Genomic DNA, 24,989 nt, shown 5'->3' with positions numbered 1-24,989 from the left:
TACTGTGATTGCTTTGGATCTGTAGCTCAGTTGGGGGCAGTTTCCAGTTTTGGTAGTGGTTGATTAAGTTTTTATCTGACCAGCCCACTGGATAAAATACAAAATACAACTACCTGAAGGTAGTAAAAGGTAAACAAAAGCTGGCGCACACATTGGAGTAGCCGGTATTCAGAAGAAGGAGATGAGCATTTAGAGGAAAGGAACTGCAAGAAGTGAGCTTTGACTTTTATCTATTGCCTTTTAACCTGAAGTCAGGTCACAGTTTGCTATTAGAACTTTGGTAGAAATCCCCAGTAACTGGCTTGACAGTTACTGTCAAGGATGGAGGATGGAGTTCAGGACAGCCATGCGTCTTGGAGAGTAAGCGGAGAAACCCTGGCATGAGGCAAGCAGAAAGGGGAGTATATCCAAACTACACAGTTAAAGCTAAAAGAATTGAACATAGATCTGAGCCTCAGCCCACTGAGGGAAAGAGAGAATTGCAGCTGGAGTTCAGCCAAGTTAACTGCCTGCTTAAAACACACACTTGGTCTTTGGAGCAGTATAATACGATCCAGTATTTATAACATTTCGCAGTGTCCAAGTTACAATATGAAATTATTCAGCATCTGAAAAAACAGGAAAATGTGACCCATTTGTAGTATAAAAGGTGGGGCCATTCTTAAGAAGGCTCAGATGTTGGAATTAATAGTAGAGGATTTTAAAGTGGCTATTATAACTATGAATAAGGATGTAAAGGAAAATATGCTTCAGTAAATCAAAGAGGAAATCTCAAGACAGATTCCAGATGGAAATTGTGGAACTACAAAAAACAGTATCTGATTAGTATAAATATCCTAACAATATTGAGTCTTCTGATGGATTAACATAGTATACCTATATATTTATTTAGATTTTGTTGAATATTTCTCATTAATGTTCTATAAACTCAGTGTAGAGATTTATACTTTCTCTAGTATATTTATTTCTAGATATTCGGTGTATTTTTATGAGATTACAAATTGTATTGCATTCTAAAATTTAATTTTCATTCTAAAATTTAATTTTCCTATTATGTCTTACTGGCATTTAAAAATATAATTGTATTTTGTTTATGGACCGTGATTTCTGCAACCTTATTACCGTGTTTTTATAAAATTCATAGGATTTTCTGTATAAATAATCACATCTATGAATAATGGCAGTTTTTTTTTCTTGTCCTATGACACTGGCAATGTATTCCATTACTAATTTTGAATAGAAGTGGTGAGAGAAAGCACCCTTCCTTTATTCCTATTCTTAAAGGAAAAGAGTTCAGTGTTTCACTAATAAATATGATGTTAACCATAGATTTTTATACATATACTTTATTATATATTATTAGATATACTTTATTAGATTGAGAACCTTTCTTTCTTTTATTGTTTACTAAGAGTTTCTGTCATGAATGGCTGTTGCATTTTGTCCAATGCATTATACCATCTTACAATGTTGTTTTGTGATTTTCTTCTTTATTCTTTTTAAGTGGTGAATTACATGATTGATTTTTGAATCTTAAACTATTCCTGTGGCAAATACCACTTGGTCATGATATATGATCTAATTTTTATAGGAGGTAGATTTTTTATATAGAAGATAGATAAGGATTGATTGGTTTTATTTGCTAATATTTTGTTAAAACCTCTTGTGTATATGTTCTTTGGGCATATTGATCTGTAGTTTTCTTGGAATGTCTTTGTCGTGTTTTATGTTAACATAATAAGTTGGGAATTTTTCCTCTCTCTCCTTTATTTCTGAAAGATTTTGTGAAAGTAGAATTATTTCTTCTTTAAATGTTTGGTAGAATTCATTGAAACCATCTGGGCTTAAGATTTCTTTGTAAAAGAAGGTTTTTGATTACAAGTTAAATTTCTTTATATACATATTTATATCGAGAGAGCTATTTAGACTTTCTCTCATCGTGTCACTTTTAATAAGTTGTATTTCCAAGGATTTCTTCATTTTATCTGAGTTGTTGAATATTTGGCATAGAGCTATTCATAATATTATGTTGTACTTTTGATATCGATAGACTCTATGATGTTCTTCTTCATTCCTGATATTAATAATTTATGTCCTTTTTTTCTTTGTGATCAGCTTGCTTGGCACTTATCAACTTCTAAAGTCTTTTCAAATAGCCACCTTTGATTTTGTTGTTATTCTCTGCCTATTTTCTATTCCATTGTGTTAAAAAATAAACTGAAGTATATTAAGATTTGGAAGAGTTCATTGGAGCAGACATTGATTTTAACTGGGCAGTGACAAACTGAAAATGGCTAGGAGCAATCTACCAGCAGGAACTAAGGGCAGGGCTTTTTTTTTTTTTTTTTAAAGTAAAGCCAGGAAATTACTTGATTGACTGCAGCTTAAGCAGTTGCCTTATGTGGGAAAGCCTAGTAAGCTGTTTGTGATGGACTGTTCTTAAATATCATTTTCTCAGACTTGAGTGCCTTCACATTGGCTTAGGTTTTGGTTTGTTTATGTAGGCTGCCAAGGCTTAGAGCCACCTCAGTCTGATGGCATCCTTGTTTAATTGCTATATTGATTTCTGCTCTTAATATTATCCTGTTTTTTATTCTACTTACTGTTTGTTTAACTTGCTTCTTTCTAACTTCTTAAGGTAGGAACTTGATTGTTAATTTTATACATTTCTTTTCTAATATAGACATTTAAGACTATTTACGTACTCTTTGATTTGGTTTGGGTTTTCATTACCATTCAGTTGGATACACTTTTAAATTTGTCTTGTGACTCCTTCCTTAATTTATAGATTATTTAGAAGTGTGTTGTTTAATTTCCAAATATTTTGGAATTTTCTAGATATATTATTATTGATTTTTAACTTAGTAACATTCTAGTCAGACTATACTCTGGATTTTGATCCTTTGATTTCTTATGGGGACTTATTTTATGGTCCAGCATTTGGACTATCTTGGTGAATTCTCCACGTATACTTGAAAAGAATCAGTGTTCTAAAGTTACTGGGTATAGTTCTTTGTAATTGTCAAATAGACTGAGTGGGTGGAGAGTGATTTAAATGTTTAAGTCTGTACTGGCTGGGTTTTGTTGGTTTTGCTTTTTTCTCCCCCAGCACTTTAAAATACCTATCCTTTGTTTTCTGATCTTTGTTTTCTGATGATGTCAACAATGCAACCATTTGCATTGTTGGTCCCTTGTAGGTAACGTTTCTACCACTGCCAGACAGCACCACATCACCTAGCTACTTTTAAGATTTTTTTTTCCTTTATTTTTAGTTGTCAGCAATTTGAGTATGATGTGCTTTGGTGTAGATTTCTTTGTACTCCTGCTCAGGATTTGCTGAGCTTGTAAGGTTTGTAAGTTAATGTCTTACACCTGCTTTGGGAAATTCTCAGCCTTTATCTCTTTAAACATTTCTTCTGCCCCATTCTCTCTCTTTGCCTTCTGGGATTCCAATTTTATATATGTTACGTATTCTCCTCTATTGCATTTAGTCTGCTATTAAGCATTTTGAATGAATTCTTCATTTCTGATGTTGTGTTTTTTCACTTCTCAGGTTCTTGTTTGGTTCTTTTTAAAATTTTTTTTAATTTTTAATTTTTTTAATTAATTTTATTTTTAAAAGTTTCTTTTTTATAAGAAGCAACAGATACAGAATTTGGAAAATTCTTGAAGATAAGCATAAGTTTGGGCCAAAATTCGTGAAATTCCTGTGTCATTGATATTTCAGAAATTGTCATAGCATCCATCCCCTTATTTCTTTGGAAATGATTTTTCAAATGTCTCCACATTTGGAAAAAATTCTCCTTTGTCAACAACTTCATCTTAAATGCTTATTATATTTTGTAACATCATTTTCTGTTAAAACAGATAAAATGGTAACTGATGCCAATTATTGACATTAATCTACTGCTTTAGAATAATTAACAGAATCAAAATATTCAGTGTTATTTCATCTTTGCCATCACTGTGCTATCACTGATTACTGCAAATGCACTGTTTATTTTTTTAATTAAATTTATTTATTTTCAGCATAACAGTATTCATTATTTTTTCACCACACCCTGGTTCTTTTTTTTAAATAAGAATTTCTGTTGAAATTCCCCATCTATTTATACATGTTGCCCACCTTTTACACTAGACACTTTTACATATTTATCCTGGTTATTTTGAAGCCCATGTCTGTTAAGTCCAACCTTTGTGCCCTCTCTCAGTGCCCATCTATTGACTGTTTTCTCTCATGGATCACATTTTCTTGCTTCTGCATGACTTTTATAATTATTAATGGTATGCTAGACATTTTCTGTAAAATCAAAGTCTTAAGTTAGTAAGTTAAAAGTATAACCTCCCACCCCCCAGAAAAGACATGCTTATCCTTTTCTCAGGCTGCTAATGTACGGAAGGAGGCCAGGAGGAGAAGGGGTTGAGCCGATCTCATTGGTAACTGAGCTGGGTTTGGACTTCGTTGCAACCTTAGTGAGATTCCAGTTCACCTCTGACTTCAGATGTTTTGAGAGCAGAATGTGAGCACCAGTAAGATTCTAAAGACCTTTTTATGCTTTACAATCATGTGGTCAGTTTTCTGAACCACACGAAGTGTCTGCTTTTCATCCCGGACGTCAGCTTTTCGAGTAGCTGAGGAGTCCTTTTCCAGTCGCACTCTCTCTTCTCCCCTGTCCCGACTCTATTGCAACAGGTTTGTGGTTCACAAAGTGCTCTTCTGGGTGTGTGTGGGGGTGGGGAAAGGCAGGGGGTTGGTCCTCAAGACTCTTTGAGGAAGCCAATAGAGTCAAAATGTTTTCCATTGTAGCGCTAAGACATTTTTTGCCTTTTTCACTATGTTGGCATTTGCACATGGTGCAAAAACAATGGTGTTTTTATAAAACTCCTCATGCCTTAGTACAAATTAAGGCCGTGGCACCAAACTATAGTAGTAACCATGGTAAGTTTTACCACGAGAGCATTTGTAGTTACAAGAGAAATGCCAGTGCTACTTAAGAAAATCCTTGTTATGCAATAATAATTATGAAATCTCAACTCTGGATTACATATCTTTTTCATGTTCTGTCTGACAAAATAGGAAGTACATGGAGAACACTTCTGTGTCCTGTGTGATTGTCGTCTCAAGGAAAAGCACTTGTGGGACTATCTGAATTACAGTCCAGACTAGCTGCTTTTCTCATTAAACATTTTCACTTGAAAGAACAACTGGTAGACAAACTCTGGTTATTCAGATTTAGGTGTTTGGCAGGTATTTTCTCAAAAATAAACTGAACTGAGCACTTTCAGGAAAACAACTGATGGTATTTATTGTCAGTGATAAAAGTCTAGCTTTCACAAAAAAAATTAGAATTATGGAAAACTTGTATCCACCATTATGGATTTGATAGCTTCCTAATACTTGAAGACTTTTCTGATGTGATTGAGTAATAGTAACACATGTAATTTTTTTATATTGTATAATGAAGTGTGTCAACATTTGGAAGGTCTGCATAACTCAGTGAACCATTACTCCTAAAGGCTAATGCATGCATTATAAAATCTTGTATAAATAGAAAGATCCATTCAAAGTGCAGGATAAACCAACAGAGTATGAAAAGTTCATTGATTTGGTTTCAGATTCTATATTACCACTAACTTTTAGACTATTACTTATTGAGTTTTGGTGAAGGTCAAAGAATAAAATACACGTTTCACTGAAAGGGACTTGGGTCGGTCTCCTGCCCCATCTCCAGCCTTCAGTCTCCCCATGCACTTGGTGAAAGAATTAGTGGGTGGCCACAGGACTCACTCTGTGGCTGGGCTGCAAGGAGTCTAATATATCATACCATCCCCCAAGCAGGTTGAGTTTGTCAAAAGTTAGGTGGTGGTGCCTTAACCCTTATCTGTGGCAGATACCTCCTCCTTCGAGGGGTCCATTCTGGCTGAAAGCTTCAGGCTTGTCATATCCTGGAATTTCATCCATTAAGTTTTCTGCACGTCCTCAGCATTTTGTTGGGTTTGAAGTAAGAATGTTTTAGCAGCTTATTCAGCTTGTTCTTTGTGTTAAGGTAGGAATGACAGTCTCAAAACTTTCTAGAGCTTGCTCAGAAGCAGAAGTCCAACAGATGCTTTGGAGTATTTTTTGGGCTTTGCCTCTGATTTAACTACAGGAGAGGTAACATCCAGGATGGAGAATGAGGGAGCGATATAAAAACCAAGAGGGTTCTAGTTCACTACTTCTGAGACTGGAGAATAGGACTTCCATTTGGGCTCAGGAATTTTGAAGGAGAGTCCCAGAGATCTGTGCAGCTCACTCAGACTCTCTCAGTGGAGCCCCCTCCAGAGCAGAAAAAGGCAGCCGCCACCTTTCTATATGGGTGGAGGTCCGGCTGAAAGACCCTGGGGAGGAGGTTAGGACAGGAAGGTATAAACAGTCCTTTTTCTGAGATTGCCAGTAAAGAGTAGACGGCAGGGGGGCGATCAGCTCTAACGGAGGAGCAGGAAGTAGATCTGAGCAGAAAACCGAATGCATAAAAAGATATATGTGCCTCTGCCCCAACCCCCACCCTCTGTTTAGTGGATTGAAGAGGAGGCAGATTCATCACTTTCCAGATAACCTGTTCTGGCCCGCAGCATACAGCAGTTGTAGCACAATTGTAATAACCCTTTAGAGGATACTGTTCAGCAGAGCTTTTCTGCTGTAATTGTCAAATAGACTGAGTGGGCGGAGAGTTTTTAGTAAGCCAGCGCCCTGTTGACTTCACAACTAATACCGTGCTGATGGCTGTGTTGTGCTAACTTGGCAACACAGAATCCTCTGAAGGTGAATGACTGAATTCGTGTTTTCTGTGTACTACCTTGAAGGACTGTAGGTCAGCCGTCAAATGGAATCGTTTGGTAGGGGGAAGAATAGTAATAATCGTAGTATTCGTGGTGGTGATAGGCTGTTGGAGCCTTTCCAGGATGCCGGTACTTTCACTTCTGTTAGCTCTTGAACCCACACAGCTCTTGAAATAGGGACTTACTGCCCTAGCCCCATGTCACAGATGAGAACAGTTGACACCGAGAAGTTAGCGTAATGCAGGCCCTAGTGGAGAGGACCCTTCCCTGCTTTGTTTTTCCCTGTGTGGTCGTTAGGAATATGGCCCTACTGCAGCTGCCTTGGGAGGCATTGGGGATGGGAAACGCAACAGTCCATGCAGAATCACGGGTTCTAATTTTGTCCTTGGAAACATCCCCTAAAGCCAAGAGAAGTCCCTAACCTACCCTGCGTGATGCCTTTCTGATCTCAAAGCTTTCTAATTCTGGCCCGCATTGCTTTGTTCTCCTTGGGGGCCTTGCTCTCATCTGTAAGATGTCCAGCATTTACAGCTCCTTCACGGCACTCACTAGGTACTGGGATTACTTTGGGACTGAGAATTTGTAAACAAAGAAAACGTAGCCTCTGTTCTCCTTAATATCTTCTACATCCACACACTTCCCAACCCTCCCTTACATCTGGCAACTCAAGTCTTGCTGGGACTGGGTGGAGGCGGCTGGGGACATGGACTGCGGGATCACACTCTGTAGGACCATCACATCATTCTCAGAAGATCCGAAAGCCTGGTGATTGCTTTGCTAAAAACCAGCATGTTATAAAAAACAGTGCCTGGAAGTTTCTTACAACCAACATCCATTTGATGGAACATATTAAAGCAGAGGAGAAAGTCTGTATTGGCTGGAGTTAAATGCAGAAACATTCAGCCCTGCCATGCCACAGTGTAATATAGAAAGGGAGATGAAGTTCTAAATGAGCGGGCTAATGAGAGAAGGTGATGTTCAGAAAAATATGCCATATTGTTGCCTATTAGCCACATAAGTAATAAAGGCGAAATACAGCATAGTTTGCTTTTGAATCTTTGAATTTGAGTCGAATGTTAGACATTTGGAGCATTTCCACAGCTAATTTTCTTGGCTGTCTCTACTCTGTTCTAGAAGTAATATAAAACTCTTAGACATTATTTGCCAGGAGTATGTACCATATTATATTTTAGTATTGAGCAAAGAATAACCTAAAAACCAGAGAGAATAATTAAAGCTCAAAATTTTGATGGCGGTAGAAAATATTTTGCTAGTAGACTACAATGAATCAAGGGTCAGGATGGATTTTGGCTGGAAATGGAAACTATTCGATGCTGTAGAAGGGAATACAAGGGTATGTAATCTCAGGTAAAGTGCAAATGAGAGTGCACCTGACTTCTTCTGAGTCAGTCGCTGTAGAACTTGCATATTACAAACCCCAGAGGCTTGTCTTTTAATTGTGAGATGCCATGGCCTGGATACCACCAGCATCACTCTGTGCAAGCAAGTTTCCCACCACATTGCCTTGCACAGCTGAGCACTCCTGCCCCTACCCGGGTGCACTCTAAAAATTCCTGCCTCTGGTAAAAGTTTCTACTTGTTTGAGAAACTTTCTTTTGTGATTTGGAGACTGGGCTTAGGCTACTGATGGCGATTAAAAACAGCTTTTATTGTAAAAGTTTATGATACTGCAGTCTGTACACTATGTGTACAGTTGGATGGACAGACCTCTTATATGTAGTCTCTTATATGACCTTCTCTTATTCTCTGTCCTACCCCTGACACTCACAGACCCCTGCTTTGTGGACACACACCTAAGAATCTATCCCTGATCATTTTTGTATAAGAGGGCCTCATTGCTCTGATTTCCAGTGTACAACAAGAGGGCATTAATAAGCTGCTTTTAGGAAACAAAACCCATCTAGCCTGCCAGTGAGATGAATTTTGACATAATAACTGTAACATAGTTACAAAAACCCTTTACTATCTAATTCCTGAGTCTAGATGGCTACTCGTGGCTAGAAACTTCTATAACCATCAAGCCAGAACTGGAAGTAGAATCGCAATTGATGCATTTTCTGACTTTCGGTGCAGTTATCCAAATAATAGTTTCATTCTAAATTTGAGTATCTGCCCTATTTGATGGAAATCTCAAAGTTATTCAGCCAGGCCGTTCCTACTGTTCCATCTGTCTCTTTCCGTGTGCTCACTCGTTCAGTGGACCCCCCCCCCCACTCCTGCCTCCTCCCTTCTGTCGGTTCTACCTGATGCCTTTCTCCACCACCCCTTCCACTCGGAGCCTGCGCAGTTCCCCGAGGGGCTCACTTGTTTCTTGTATATTCTCTTCACTAAGCTCTTCTCTTCCCTTACTAATGAGAAGAGAGATACCAGCTTCCTCTGGCTCTTCCTTTCCTCCCCCTGTAACTCCTGTTTGACTCCCACTCATCACTTTGTGGAATAAATGGGAACATTTCACTTGCGTATTTAGGTACTTACTTCTGTTCAGTCACTGGTCGCCACACGGCTCTGTATCTCCAAAGTCCCTTGGGAAGGATCCTGCAGTGCAGAACAGCCTGCACTGAGGGATCCCTGAAGATCAGATGTCATACTCAGAAAAATTCATAAAGAAGCTCTGAGCTTTTTGATAGTGTTCTCTGAGAAGATTAGCCGAAAGCATGTAATTGTGCCACTGAACTAGGGGAGCCAAACTGTGGGAGGAGGTGACCTGTCAGAGGTGAGAGTGTGTGAGGAGTAAACCCTTCATCCGTGGACTTCAGAATACATTACACAGACTTTCCCTTAGCTGGGTATTTGGAAATCCCTTTGAGAGAGGCAGAGAAACCAAAACAGACCCCTGAACGGATGAAGTAATGTGGGAGGAACGGACGAGAGAGAAGCCTGGGCTCCTGGACTCAGCAGACATTCCACCTTGGTCCTTTCCCCAGGGCCCTGTTGGGGTCATTAGGGATCAGGCTGTAAAGAACTAGGTGCCCTGTAGGTCAGGCCTCAGGAAGGTCAGCATAACCCCAGTGTTGCTGCCTCTCTGCCATTGAAAGTGGCCCCTAATGCCAAAGGAAATATGCAGAGGAAATGACGGCCGGATGATTTAAATCACTCTGACTACTTCTCTTCAGTTCGGCACAGTGTCCTTTCTGTAAGCCCCAATGGGGTAAGATTGTTGACTAGGAAGTTCTTCTTGTTTTTTCTGTGTACAATTTCCTGGTCACTGTACTTCAAAAAGGAAATAAAACAAAGCACAGGTTTGTTGAAGAAGGTCCAGAGGAGAACCAAAAATGAGAGAAAAGGGCTGCCAGGTAAGACTGTTCTAAAAATTAATGGGGACCTTTTTTAAAAACAGTAAGGAAATACATACAACCTAAAATTTACCATTTTTAAGCGTATAAATTCAGTGACATATAGTACATTCACAGTTCGTGCAGGCGTCCCCATCATCCATTCCAGAACTTTCTTGTCATCCCAAATTTAAAACTCAGTACCCACTGAACAGTAACTCACAATTCTCCTATCTCCCCAGACCCAGCAACCACCATTCTACTTTCTGTTTCTATGAACGTAACTCACCTAGGGACCTGACAAAAGTGAAATCATGCAACTTTGGTCCTTTCATGATAGACTTATTTCACGTAGTATGATGTCTGCGGGGTTCATCCATGTTGTAACATGTCAATATTTCTTTCTTTTTTAAGGGTAATATTTCATTGTATGTATAGACCACATTTTGTTTATCCATTCACCTGTTGATGTGTTCACCTTTTGGCTGTTGGGAATAATGCTGCTGTGAACATTGGTGTACAAGTGTTTAAGGCCCCTCTTTGGGGTACGTACCTGGGTGCAGGGGGGAATTGCTGGATCACATGGCAGCTCTGTGTTTAGCTTTCTGAGGAACTGCCGGCATGTTTTCTATAGGAGCTACACCATTTCACGTGCCCACCAGCAATGCACAGGAGTTCCGGTGTTTCCTCACGCTGGCCAGCATTTGTTTTTTTCTATTTGTTTTGTTTTTAATAGTCGCCATCCTAATGGGTATGGAGTAGTATAAATGGGGGCTTTTCTGCTTGGAAGAAACAGACTGAGAGGGCAAGTGTAGGCCTGTAGTTATGAAGACTTCAGCTGGGGTATACACAGACATGGTCACCAGAATCTAGAACTTTGGAATTTGGGCAACAAAGAAAGTCAGAGTATATAATAAAGAGCCCAGCGTGGGTACTGAACAGTCCCAAAGGCCGCCAGCCCTTCACCTTCTTCAGACGCACGGGCTAAACCTCAGCTTGGTCGGGGACTCCATTGAGGTAAATTTAGAATAATGAAAAAAGAATCTTCTCAGACCAGTTATTTTATCCCATGAGGGATGCATGAGCTCACTAATGGGTGGTTAAGAAAAACCATGAATTCTGTATAATTCACCCCTATATATTTGAAGTTGATTTTAGAGGAGATGACTACGCCTCTGTCCCTCCCTGACATTTAGCTTGCCATCCTGTACCGGAAGCTCCTGGCTCCTCTCGGGAGCCCTGTGGACATCACAGGGTAACTGAAGGGACTATTTTCTTTATTTAACCTTCACCAGATACATTATTTAACCTTCACCAGATACTGTACACCGGAGAACGTGCCAGGCCTCGGGATCAGTGCTACGACTAGAACGGAGAGCAGAGCTGACCTTGACTTTGTCTTCACAGAGCTCCAGTTCAGTGGGCGAATCAGATCATTTATCACACAAGTAGATTTGTAATCCCGCACTGTGCCTGGCTCTACACAGGAAAAAAAAAAACCCCACCTGTGATGCTTCTCTTTTCCGTTAACGTTGTTCCTACAACCTCTCTTAAGAAATCTGCTTTCTTTTCTCTCCAGGAGCCTTCAAACAGGTGGCTTTGCCTGGGAGGGAGAGGTAGAAAACAGCGCGTATAGCAAGGCTACAGGGGTGGTCCCGCAGCACAAGTACCACCCCACAGCGGGCAGCTACCAACTCCACTTTGCCCTGCAGCAGCTTGAACAACAGAAACTTCAGTCCCGGCAGCTTCTGGACCAGAGTCGAGCCCGGCACCAGGTAATTCAGATACGGCTTTCCCACACGCTAGTATCGTCCTTCTAAGAGGGGGTCGGGGGTGGGTGTGCAGGGGTGGAGTAAGATCAGTGGGAAAGGTAGGGACACTTTCCCCAGGGTTGACCAACACCACCATGGCTTGGACAACTCACAGAGAGTCTCCTCTAACGGAAGAAATGTTCTGAAGCCATGATGTTGGCTTCGCTGGGATGTAACACGGATCCAGTTTTGATGTTTTCGTTCCTTTGAATATTTTTTCTTTAGAAATCTCTTGAGCGTTTCCCCTTTCTGTTGCATGGTGGTAATTCAGTAAGCTCCCAAAGGAGCTACTTTCCATCTTCCTAAGAATTAGCCTTTGAAGCATTTTTTTTTTTCTAAATGTACTACTCCCTTATGATTACACACTTGGTTCACATAAGCACACGTTAATCCTTCATGACGTATCAAAATTTTCAAGGTATAAATAATGTTTCAAGTTCTTCTCATTGGAAATGGATGTAAGTTTGGCTTTTGGTCTTCTGGTTTGACAGTACACAAAAGCTGTGAAACATTGGTTTCCTCTTCATTGTCCCTACAGTGACAGAAACTCCTGAGGGTATGCACGAGGGAGCTGTGTAAGTGCATGGTACTAGGGTGTCAGTGGGGCCCAAATTACAGGGAAAGGACTTCACAAAAATTCAGCCCTTACAGCATTAACTTTTTCTTGATGATTTCAGGGTTATCATTAGAATCAATTACAATGTTCTACATGTTGTTTTGGGCTAAATCAGTGCTGATTCTATGAGCTGCCCTTTTATCTGGTTACTTGAAGAAACATATCCGTTTAATTTCTTCTATTTGCTCTTATAAACATGTAGTGCATAGTGTACATTAGTTTGTGCAAAATTAATATTCACTCAAAGGCTAAGGCAGCATTTCCCAAAGTTTTTACTTCTCCTCTAAATAAAGCAGTTACCATTATTCTCTCTGTGTCTACTTAACCTTTTCAGCTGTTGTCCAGATCCAGACATTTTATTATTTTGATTTCATTCACTACATGCTCATCTCTTTCTATGCTGGTGTACTCTCTATATTATATTAACTCAGTGTAATATATGAAAAATTGCAAGTGTCAGTAGTTATGAAGTAGTTCAGTAGGTCATTTTTACTGGAGGAAAATCCATACTCCTTACCTGGGAAGCATGGAATGTAGCATCTCATTTTGATCACCACACTGCCCTCCGTCCTCATTTAGAAAGTCCTTGGGATAGGCAGTTTACATTTCAGAACTGTAGATATAAATGTGTATCTTAGATTTTTTTAAATCTATTTAATTTCTTAAACCTTGTGAACTTCTGAACTTCTCATCATTCAGGGTACTTGAGAATGCCAGCTTAATCAGATCCTGGACAGCAGAGGTCTCAGAAACAGCCTTATGTCCCTTACGTGAGCATAATCGATGATCTAATGAATCTAGACAGTTGGGCCCTTTTCATGCTTCCATACCTTGAAATGGTGATGATTTTTAAAGTGATTGTAGGGCACTGAAGTTTGGGGGAAAGAGAGACCATTTTACTGATTTCCACTTTTAGAAACTGCTTCATGTAAAAGCCCTTCTCATTCTTTTGATTAACTTCCAGTGACTCACATTCCTTTGAAAATTCAGAGTACTGCTCTTCTTGTGTGGATTTTTTTTTTCCAGTGAGGATTATACTGGTTTAGTTTCACTGAACTATGAAGTATATGGAAAACATGTTTTTTAGAATCTGTCAGAGTATCTGTCTTAGGGAGGAGTTAGAACTCCCAAGAAGGGAGTTATCTCGTGTCTCCTGGAGAGGGAATAGAAAATCATTCATCATAATTTTATATATGTTTATAACACCATTTGTTTCTTCCCTCTGTTCTTCGAACCCATAGCTGATTTAGGTAAAAATGAGTCGGGGTGAGGTTCTGGGACTATGGGAGAGCTAAAGAAACTAAATTCATAGCTTGAAGAGTTTATAACTAAGAAAATGGCAAATAAGATATTAAATGTCCCCTAGATTTTAAGCCTCTTTTTCTAGCCTACCTTATGACTGTGCTAGACTCAACCATTATAATGATCACCCCATAGTTGATGGAAGCCTGCTTTGCATTCTCTGTGTTTCTGCCCTTGGGTTAACAGAGGTGGTTTCTCTGATGAACTCCTTATATTTTGGATTCATTCTTCTGAAGTATCCATAGCCATTGATATAAGTAACAATTTGGTTAATTGTCTGTTTGAGGGTAGAATTGGAATCTAATTTACTTAACATTCAGCCATAAGAAATACTTGTGGATCAGGTCATTAAAGGGGGCTTTCTATTCTATTGTACTGTAGCGTATCGAATTATATTGATTTTATGCATGGACTGTGGCTTTCATAGTGATTCCCTAAAAATATTTTTGGGAAACATCATGCAACCTTTCTTGCATTACACATAGAGGAAGTTCTCCATCCCTTTCTGCACTTAGGTAGCCAGCTTATTAAAGGTATTGATTTCAAGAAGGGAAACTGATTCAGGATGTGTTCGGAAATGGACATCTCTAGCCATTCATGCCGCGTAAGGTTTGATCTTCATCTCGGTCTGGCATTGCACTCATAAACTGAGAAAGAGTCATGCACTGAATCCACTTCAACTAGGGGCACCAGGGTGGCCCAGTCGTTAAGCATCTGCCTTCGGCTCAGGTCATGATCCTGGGGTCCTGGGATCGAGTCCCACATCGGGCTTCTTGCTCTGCAAGACTTCTTCTCCCTCTCCCATCTCCCTGCTTGTGTTCCCTCTCTCGATGTGTTTCTCTCTGTCAAATAAATATATAAAATCTTTTTAAAAAACAGAGAGTGGGACTGGAACTGTAACAAGGGCATTGGAGAGGAAGTCACTGAGAGCCATGGGCAGGATTTCCAGGGACTGAGGAACAAGGAAATAGATGTGATCCAGTCCATTTGACAGAGAACAGGATAAACAAAGTAAGGCAAAATGGAAACCATGCACTTTTACACACTGATGAGTAAAACCAGCAGTTTTTTTTTTTAAAGATTTTATTTATTTATTTGACAGAGATCACAAGTAGGCAGAGAGGCAGGCAGAGAGAGAGGGAGGAACGCAGGCTCCCCGCTGAGCAGAGAGCCCGATATGGGGCTCGATCCCAGGACCCTGAGATCATGACCCGAGCCAAAAGCAGAGGCTTAACCCACTGAGCCACCAGGAACCCCAAAAACCAGCAGCTTTAAAGAAGAAATCATCCTAAGTCAGACAGGGGTCAGTAAACTCTTTTTTGTAAATGGCCAGATAGTAAATACTTAAGGCTTCGTAGTCCATAGAGTCTCTGTGGCCACTACTCAGCTTTGCCACGGTAGAACGGAAACAGCCGTAGACAGTATGGAAATGAGTGAGTGTGGCTATTCTCCTATGAAAATTTATTTATTAGAAACGGGCAACAGGCCGGATTTGTCTAACAAGCCCTATTTTATGGACCCCCGATTATGGGCAACAGAACCTCTTGGAGGGCCTGTTAAAACACCGATCACTACCCCCACCCCATTTCTGATTCAGTAAGTTTGGGAATGAGGCTCAGTTATTTCCAGTTCTAACCTTTTCCCCAGGTAAAGCCAATGTTTGTCTTTGGGGGACCACACTTGGAGAACCATTGAGCTAGAGGGAAAGCAATTACAAACATCTCCTCTTCAGTGACTTTTCTGTCCTTTGGCAGGGTGACCAAAAATGTTAAAACTTAGTGTTGCCCTTATAAAATTTCAGGCACTCATTGTTTTATAGGAACTTTGTTTCCATCTTGTTCACTCCATCTGCCACAGTCTCCTTATAAATAAGTTTTCCAAACTTGAGAACTGTCGTGTACACTTTTCTTATCAGGGTACATTTTGCTCAGCGATCACTGCTCCGGCTGCAAGTTTTATGGTGGCTAGAAGATAAGTAAGGGGACAGATTCCTCCCTCTTTGTTTTTTGTGTTTTTGTTTTTTAATTTTTATTTATTTATTTGACAGACAGAGATCACAAGTAGGCAGAGAGGCAGGCAGAGAGAGAGGAGGAAGCAGGCTTCCTGGCAGGCAGAGAGCCTGATGTGGGGCTCGATCCCAGGACCCCGGGATCATGACCTGAGCCGAAGGCAGAGGATTTAACCCACTGAGCCGCCCAGGCGCCCCTCCCTCTTTGTTTTTGATAGTGATAGCCAACACTCAGTAAGCACTGTGGCCCCAGCACTGTTCCCCATGCTTCACATATATTCATTTATGTCACGGGACTGTCAGGCTGGTTGGAGACGTGACAGAAGTCGGCCCTGGGTGGTGAAATGAATCCATTATGTGTTGATCTATCCCAGTGTGCGTCTTTTCTCTGGTTTACACTCATTGCTTCCCCCTTCCTTCTCATTCCGGCTTCCTGCCCCCCGAAGGAGAAGGCTAGAACACTTTTCTTTCAGCTGCATCGGGGGACTTTCTCGGGCAGCAGCGACTGCTGGTGACCTCAGCATGAGTAGCCCTCGTGCTGGGGGGCTGCGAGGAGGGCCGCACCGGCTGTGAGGCCCAACTGACCTGATTCTAATTGCCGACATTGAGCTGATGTTATTCTTGGCCCAGGACAGAGCGATTACTCAGTAGTTTCTGTTAAAGTGATCCTTTGTTAAACTTCTGCTCCCAGCCCCCTCTCCTTCCCTCCCACTCTCTTCTCCGCCTCATCCAGACTGAAAAAAAAAAGCCCCAAAAGCAGAAAAATTAAGGACATTTTGATGGCCAAGGCAGAGTTGCTGAAGTTTCTCTTAACAACAGAGGGGAGAAAGAGGGGGTCTTAAATATTTAAAAATCTTCATTTTTCACTGGTTGCACTCTCTAGCCAGAGCAGTTCCGTTTTTAGTAGACTTCATTTTGAACCTAGTGAGGTAGCTCGGGGTAGCAGAAAACCGCCTCCCCAACTCCTCTCATCCTTCCGCCCCAGCGGGCTTCTCCTTCCCCTGCCCACTGTGCTCTCTCTTGCCGGACTGACCAGATCAGTAAGGGCCAACAGGAACTCATGTTCCTTGAACAAGTGTGGGGGCTGCGGGGCTCTGGGTGCACACCAAAGGGTCTTTCAGCATCGAGGACGTCTTGAGGGCCATTTGTAATGGACTTTTGGCTACTGGCGCGTGTGTCCATGCACAACCCCACAGGTGTGGAAAGGATTCCCATACACGCCCAGCCAAGGCTTGTTATACTGCTCCTAAAAGTCCACTGCATGTGTCTAGAAAAATTCTGCCCCCCTACAGGAGTGAATACTGTTTCTCCAAGCCTTCAGCTGCTGTGTGTTTGTTTTGTGGGGGAGGGCAAAGAAAGAAATTCAGCAGGCACCCTGGCTTTTCCAGGCAGCCAGCAATAACACGCTGGCTCCTCAGCATGGCACAAAGAGAGCAAGCAAACAGGCTGACTGTGCGGGGGGAGTCTTTCTCCATCCTTCTAACAGAGTGTCCTGGAGGAGGATTAGACTGGAGCTATTCAGGAGGAAGAACTTGTGTGCGTGTGCTTAAGTTCCTGGAGCATGTCATAGCCTACTGCCGGTTTGTTTTGTTGGGTGTTTTGTTGTGTTTTGGTCTTCCTTCTGACTTTTATCAGGAACTCATACAACACTCAGTTTCTAGATGATGGCGATGATTGATTGATTTTCGTAGAACCGTTTGATTTAGTAGATTTTTGCCAAGCCAAACTCTGTTCTTCTTACCTAATAAAAATACGTTGAAAACATGTGAAATGGTACACGTAAAACTACATTTAGCTGTTCGGGAAATGGGCCCCCTGGACAGGCTTTAGAGTCAGATAATCTAGCATTTAAATCTTGCTTCTGTCCAGCCCATGTGTGGGACAGGCTGTTCAGACTTCTCCGGTCCGCACTTTGCTGATGTCTGCTAAGGACAGGACAATGTGTATCAGTACATATCGTGAGGATTAGATTTCTCAGGGTGTTACCACGGGTCAGGCACTGGACTGGGACTTCACCTGCATCATCACGTTGAATCCTCTTCATAGCCCCATTTTACAGACCAAAAAAACAGATCATCACTTAAGGTGACTTTCTCAGGGTCATGTAAGCAATAAATAAAAAACCAGGTCTTTTACCCCAAGTATGCCTGCAGACACAGCCTCCAGCCTCTAGACTGTCACACTGTGTGCGACCACCCTGATGACATATGGAAGCATTCGTGTATATTTTATACACACATATACACACATATATATGTATTAATTTATGTGTATGATTACATAAATTTTAAGTTGCAGTTCATACATTCACCAGTGTACTTACTGATACCTATAAAACTGTATTTGAAAAGTCCTCTGCAGGTATCCTGATTATTCTGCTAGCATTCATCCATCATATACACTGTCATAAAAGAGAAGGTCTGCTGAACATACGTAAACCCAGGTCTAGACATTTTCCCAGTATCTCAGATTTTAAAAAAAAAAAAGTCTTAAGAAAGTATTCCTTTAGAACTCTTGGAAACACCCACTGTTTACCCTCTTTTGTGTTTTTACTATATAGTAACATGGTTAGGGACTGCTCAGTCGTGCAGTATCCTGAAATAAGTTCTAGAAGTTTGAAGATTTGAAATACTTGTGGGGGTTGTTATTAATAACATAGGTGTTATCTCTTCGATTATCACATTGTCCTTTCTACCCTGTTACTGTTGTGGCTCATGAATTTTATTTCTATGATGACATATTTGAGAAGACTACTGGGAAACATGACCTGTGTCTGCAAATGGGACTACCCTAGGTGATAATTTTGCATGTTTACTATTATGCTTGCTTTTTCAATTCCATAGAAATCTGATTCTTAATATGTTGTTATAATCCAGATACCGTTTGTTATGCTGATTCAACATGACTAGTGATAGAAGTCCCCTGATGACTGCCAGGTTGCTTTCTTTCTTTCTTTCTTTTTTAAGATTTTATTTATTTGACAGAGATCACAAGTAGATAGAGAGGCAGGCAGAAAGAGAGAGGGGGAAGCAGGCTCCCTACTTGGCAGGGAGCCCGACTCAGGGCCCGATCCCAGGACCCTGGGATCACGACCTGAGCCTAAGGCAAAGGCTTTACCCCTTGAACCATCCAGAGGCCCCGCCAGGTTGCTTTCTAAGCTGCCGCTGGAAAGTGCCCCTCTGGAATCTTGGTTGGGGGGGAGGTGAGGGGAAGGGAAATGGACACAGAGTGAGCGCCACCTGTGTGCTGGATATAGCACTGTCTCCATCCCACCGATGGGGAACTCAAAGAGTTTAAGTAACTTACACAAGGTTGCATAACTAGCTAATTACAGAGATAATATTCAGACCGGATCAGAGCTTCCGAAGCCCCTTTCCACTCTATCACCCTCCCTCTTGAGAGAAGGGATTATTCATTTGTTTTTTGTTTTACACATTTATCCTCAATCAGATAAAGCATTCCAAATTTATTGATGCTACTGCTGCTACAGACCCATACATGCAGAAAGAAAGGGTCAACATAATGAATCGAAGTATAGAACTCTGCTTGGTTGTGGGTATGTTAAAAGGCAGCTGTTCACCTACCAGCCACTTGGGCTCAACCTTATTTGTTGTATGGCCTTAACATGTGGTTTTGCTCCTGCTGCCTGGCAACCAGTTTCCTTCCCTGCCCTCACTCTGTGACCTCTGGTTTGTTTTTCTCTGTGGGCATAGGAAGGTCTTGAAACCATAACTGTGAGATAACAAAAGACCTCCTCCTTAAATATAAAGAATTTCATTCATCAGAAGTAGACACAGCCCCAGAAAGAAGCATAGCAAACAGACAACAGCCAGGTCTGTGCAAAGATACACAGTAGGGGACGCCTGGGTGGCTCAGTGGGTTAAAGCCTCTGCCTTTGGCTCAGTTCATGATCGCAGGGTCCTGGGATCAAGCCCCGCATCAGGCTCTCTGTTCAGCAAGGAGCCTGCTTCCTCCTCTCTCTCTCTCTCTCTCTGCCTGTCTCTCTGCCTACTTGTGATCTCTGTCTGTCAAATAAATAAAATCTTAAAAAAAAAAAAAGATACACAGTAGGTCACCCATTTGAGATTCTGAGCCAAGTAAGACAAACCATACATCAAAAGGCAGAGGCCAGTTAGACACTTATAAATTCTGAATTTAAAGTTGTGAGGGAACCTAGAGGTTTCTTTGTCTGATTATTTCATTTTACTCATCAGGAGACGTAAGACACAGACACATCATCAGGAGAACAAGGACCCTGATGGAGAAATAGTTCCCTAAAACTGCTAACTAATAAAACACAAGAGACAATGGAAAACGCTGCTCTGAATTATCTTTTTTAACCAATTCAACTCTGAGTCTGGGGTCACTGCTGATTTTTTTTTTTAAGATAGTATTTATTTATTAGACAGAAAAAGAGAGATCACAAGTAGGCAAAGAGGCAGGCAGAGAAAGAGGGGGAAGCAGGCTCCCTGCAGAGCAGAGAGCCTGATACGGGGCTTGATCCCAGGACCCTGAGATCATGACCTGAGCCGAAGGCAGAGGCTTAACCCACTGAGCCACTCAGGCGCCCCCATTGCTGGGGTTATCTTTTTGAGGTTATCTTTATTTATAGATATACATACATGCATGCATACTTTAACTTTTAAAATTAGTAACAAAACTTTGCATATAGGCAGATTTTTTTCAAGCTTTCCTTCTTGGAGTAAAGCTAGCGAAATCTGGGTCTTTTAAATGCAGCTGATGAAAATTGGACACATTGCTAGGTTTGCTCTAGATTTGCTTTGGAAGGGAAATATGATTTCAGTGGATTTGCATTTAAAGGGAGTCAGCATAACATAAATGAGGAAGGCTGTGTTGTGTAATGGGGCTCTGAAATCAGACTCCTCGTGGGCATGGGTCCTACTTTACTACTTAGTAGCTGTGCCATCATGGACAAATTATGGAACGTTTTTGTGCCATGGTTGCCTCCTTTGTATAGAGATGATAATGGGACCCACCTCAATGCTTGGGAGGATTAAATGAGATAATAGCATGGAAAGTGCTTAAGGGCATGTTGACCACGGCAAGAGCTCAATAAAAATTCATAGCTCTTGGGGCACCTGGGTGGCTCAGTCTGTTAAGCATCTGCCTTTGGCTCAGGTCGTGATCACAGGATCCTGGAATGGAGCCCCAAGACTGGCTCCCTGCTCAGCAGGGAGTCTGCTTCTCCCTCTCCCTCTCCCTCTGCCCCTCCCTCTGCTCATGTTCTCTCTGTCAAATAAATAAATAAAATCTTTTTTTAAAAAATGCATAGCTCTTACATATAGCACAAATTTACCCTCTTAATAATTAAGGGTATGATACAGGATTGTTGACTATGAACATTGTTGTGTAACAGATCAATAAAACGTGGTTTTTTTTGTTTTGTCTTTTGGTTTTTTTGTTTTTTTAAGATTTTGGGGTCCCTGGTTGGCTCAGTTGGCGGAGCAACTGCCTTCAGCTCAGGTTGTGATCCTGGAGTCCTGGGATCGAGTCCCACATCGGGCTTCCTGCTCAGCAGGGGGGTCTGCTGCTTCCTCTGACCTTCCCCCCTCTCATGCTCACTTGCTCTCATTCTCTCTCTTGCTCTCAAATAAATAGTCTTTAAAAAAAAAAAAAAGACTTTATTTATTAGAGGAAAGAGCACAAGCAGGGGGAAGGGGCAGAGGGAGAGGGAGAAGCAGGCTCCATGCTAAGTTGGGAGCCCAATGTGGGGCTTGATCCCAGGATCCTGGGATCAATACCTGAGCTGAAAGCAGTCGCTTAACCGACCAAGCCACCCAGGAGCCCCAATAAAACGTTTTCATCTTGCATGATTGAAACTCTATATTCATCCAACAACTCCCTGTTTTCCCCTCCCCCGACCCCTGACAACAACCATTCTAATTTGCATTTGTATGAGTTTGATTACTTTAGGTGCCTCGTATAAGTGGAATCATAGTATTTGTCTTTTTCATGACTAGCTTATTTCACTTAGCATAATGTCCTGAAGGTTCATCCATGTTCTAGCATATTACAGGATTTCTTTCTTTTTTTAAGACTGAAAGATATTCTATCTTATGTATATACATTTTCTTTATCCATTCATCTATCGATGAACATTTAGATTGCTTCCACATCTTAGCTGTTGTGAATAATGCTTCAGTGAATATGGTTGTGCAGATTATCTCTTCTATTATGTATTCCCTTTTGTTTGTTTGTTTCTGTTTTTGAGTGTATGTGAGCAGCAGGGGGAGGAGCAAAGGGAAAGGAGAGAGAGAGAGAATCTTAAGTAGACTCCACATTTAGTGCAGAGCCCGACATGGGGCTTTTTCACGACCCTGAGATCATGACGTGAGCCGAAACCAAGAGTTGGCCACTTAACTGACTGAGCCACCAAGGTGCCCCTATTATGTATTACTTTTAACCTAAAATGTGCATAGCATTATGATTCCAACTTTGGGGTTTTAGTTACCACCCCCTACCCTGTGCCAGAAGCAGAAGCTAGTTAAAATGATATTAAGGAAAGAGTTTTAGGAGAAGTTCAAGTTTCATAAAGTATTAATTGGCTACTTTTTTTTTTTTACTTATATTTACATGTTTGAACAACTGAAGATAAATGCAAGTTAATATGTTCACAATTGCCAGAGAGATACGAGAAGAAAAAGTAGAAAGGCTAGGGGGGAAGGTCATCTACGTGACATCTTAGGGCTAGTCAGTTTGACTGGGTTTTCTGGTCGTGGGCTGCAACTCTGGCCTTAGCCAGCTGCCTCATGGTTGGACTTCTTTGGTCATAACACACTTCTGGCCCAAAAGCAGTTCAGTTGTCTTGATGCTGGTTGGTTGAAAAACCAACTCAGAGACTATTGCTGGAATCTTCGGTTTTATCAAATGACAGTCTGAGGCCCAGGAGCATTTCTAAGTATCTCTTAATGACCGGCATTGTTTCTCAAATGTACAGGTAGAGTAGACTTAGGAACTGCCTAAAACACAGTGGTTTTTGTTGGTGTTTAAATTTTTCATTACAGGTAAGCAGCTGTATTCACATCCTGGAGAGTAGATCATTTGAATTACTAAGAGCCTTCAATCTTAGTTGGTAAAAGAGACAGAGCCTCTTAATTGATTTTAGAAATAAAAGGGTATGCCAGAGAACTTCTGGTATCTTTGACCACTCAAAGCCATATCTCAGGTATTTGCGTCATCAGTCTCTCTCCTTATGAACAGTAGCATCTTCTGGGTTTCTGCCCCATCCCAGAGGTTGTACTCTTGTTTCTCTTGCTCAGACTCCAGTCTTGTCCCAGCTGACAAACATTGTGAATGGAAGACAGCCAAGAACTCCATACAATGTGAGACAAAGGCCTTTTGGAAATTTGCTTTTGCTAAAATAGAAACAGCTACCCTCACCCTCACCTTGGCCCCAAGCTTTTCGCAGCATCATATGATTGCACAAAAGACACAATGTGTTCTTTGCATCGAACAGCTCTTGGCTGGTTGTAGTAAGGTGAGTGATTAGCATCGGACATGCTCAGGAAGATATACCAAAACCAGTACTTGAGCTGCCAGAGAGCAACATTCTAGAAGCAGTTTTGTGTACTATGTAATGGGAACTTTATCCAAGTTAGGATAAAAATCTCAGTGGGGAGAATAATGCATAAAAATGTTTTCTTTTCTGGAACCAAAGTAAAAGGGGCACAGAAAGACGTTAACCCATTGAAGTAAAGGTCAACATTTCCTACTTTATCTCCCTTAATTTTCCAAAAAAGAAAAAAAGAAAAAAAAAGAAAGAAATGAATTTAGAGTTATTTCAATACAAAGAGTTATCCAGCTCCGCTCCATCTCCAAGAAGCCCAAGCAAAGACGAAAAGAAGTGTTTTTCTGGAAGGAATTAAAAAAAAAAAGTAAGGAAAAAAACCTCCCAGAATTTAATCTCTGAGCAGTATTATCTTTCTAGTAAGAGAGCCCAGATCTTGCTCCCCCATAACCTTCCAAGTTGCAGTCTGTGTTCTGTCTATCAGAAATTCCTCCTTCCCACCCACGAGTACCCTTCTGTTGTGGGAGAAGGAGGGCCTTTCCAGTCTTTGGCTTGGGGCCAAGCCAACCCTCAAACTGTGGTTTTCTCTGAGTCTCCTTACTGAAGCAAGGCTGTTTCCCACACCCAATAAAGAAGCAAAAGTCCTGTATATGTTGACCAGGTCTTGAGTGGAGGCCAGTGCTTACACAGCTCTCACATTCCCGGGACATTGACTGATGACCCTGTAGCCCCCTTCCCGGTTGTTAACCCACAAGCGCAGCGTGCTAGTGTTGTGTATCCAGCCCTCACCTTTCTTTAGGATTTATATAGAGACAACTTGATCTAATTCTTCTGTCCATTTATGAATGAATATCAGGGCAAAACAACTCACATAACCTATCGTTGATGGAATTGTAGGATCAGGGCCAATACATGCTATGAGAGGCCTGGAGAGGCTGATTTCTGCCAACAGTCGAAATAAATTCATTTATATATCTGCCTCTTAACATTGCCTCAGTACTTCCCTGGGTTTCTTCTTATCAAATTCAGTTGCCTTAATTTCATTACACTTAGCCTTGGTTTTGGTGAAATACCTGGGAACTTGTCTACATCACCGACTCTTTGGAATTTTGGAGGGTATGGAATTGTGATCATGGCCTTATCTATTCAGTGTATTAGGGTATGGTTACTGAACAGCAGCTGAGAACCTAGAAGCTTTTTTGCTGTGTTTGGAAAGACTCTGCTTTTTTGAGATGCAGTACATTTATTTAATGCTTAAACAAGGGTGACTCTGATAGATTGAGGATTATGGCTCAGCTCAGTTAAGATTCCCTTTCACTGCATCTAGCAGACTCCTCTCCCCGCCATGGCTTACCAAGTTAAAAGACTTTTTTCCCCCATATAATCAAAGAAATCTAGAGTTAGGCTCTCTTGACCTCTATGTTATTGTCAGGAGCCTATGCTTTCCCCGTCCTTATGCTCTGCAATCCTTAGGAAGTGACTTCCACCCGATGCTAGCTAGATACCTGTGTTCTGGGAGGGAGGAAGAACAGTAAAGAGCAAAAGTTGTGTACTAATCAGTTTCCCCCTTTAAAGAGCTGTCCTGGAAGCTGCACCTAGAAACTTCTGTTTA

At 41.2% G+C, this 24,989-nt stretch overlaps 1 protein-coding gene across 21 annotated transcripts in view; it reads left to right on the top strand.

Moving 5' to 3' along the window:
• The window catches only part of TTLL5 (tubulin tyrosine ligase like 5), a 284,568-nt gene that overhangs the window by 186,312 nt on the left and 73,267 nt on the right, over window positions 1-24,989 (top strand). For 20 of the 21 annotated variants that reach the window (XR_006604351.1, XR_006604357.1, XR_006604352.1 and 17 more), the window contains one exon: window positions 11,692-11,887. Coding sequence is in view for 16 of the 21 variants with exons in the window: in XM_013058395.2 (XP_012913849.2) it covers window positions 11,692-11,887 (196 nt within the window). In the remaining 5 variants the exon portion in view is untranslated. Of the gene's footprint in view, window positions 1-11,691; window positions 11,888-24,989 lie in introns of those variants that run through there. The other variant, XM_013058405.2, reaches the window with a different exon arrangement.

Source organism: Mustela putorius, unplaced genomic scaffold (genome assembly GCF_011764305.1).
Source record: "Mustela putorius furo isolate JIRA1106 unplaced genomic scaffold, ASM1176430v1.1 tig00000129_pilon_pilon_pilon, whole genome shotgun sequence".
In the NCBI taxonomy this organism is placed as follows: domain Eukaryota; kingdom Metazoa; phylum Chordata; class Mammalia; order Carnivora; family Mustelidae; genus Mustela; species Mustela putorius.
This window is presented reverse-complemented; position numbering and strand designations above follow the sequence as displayed.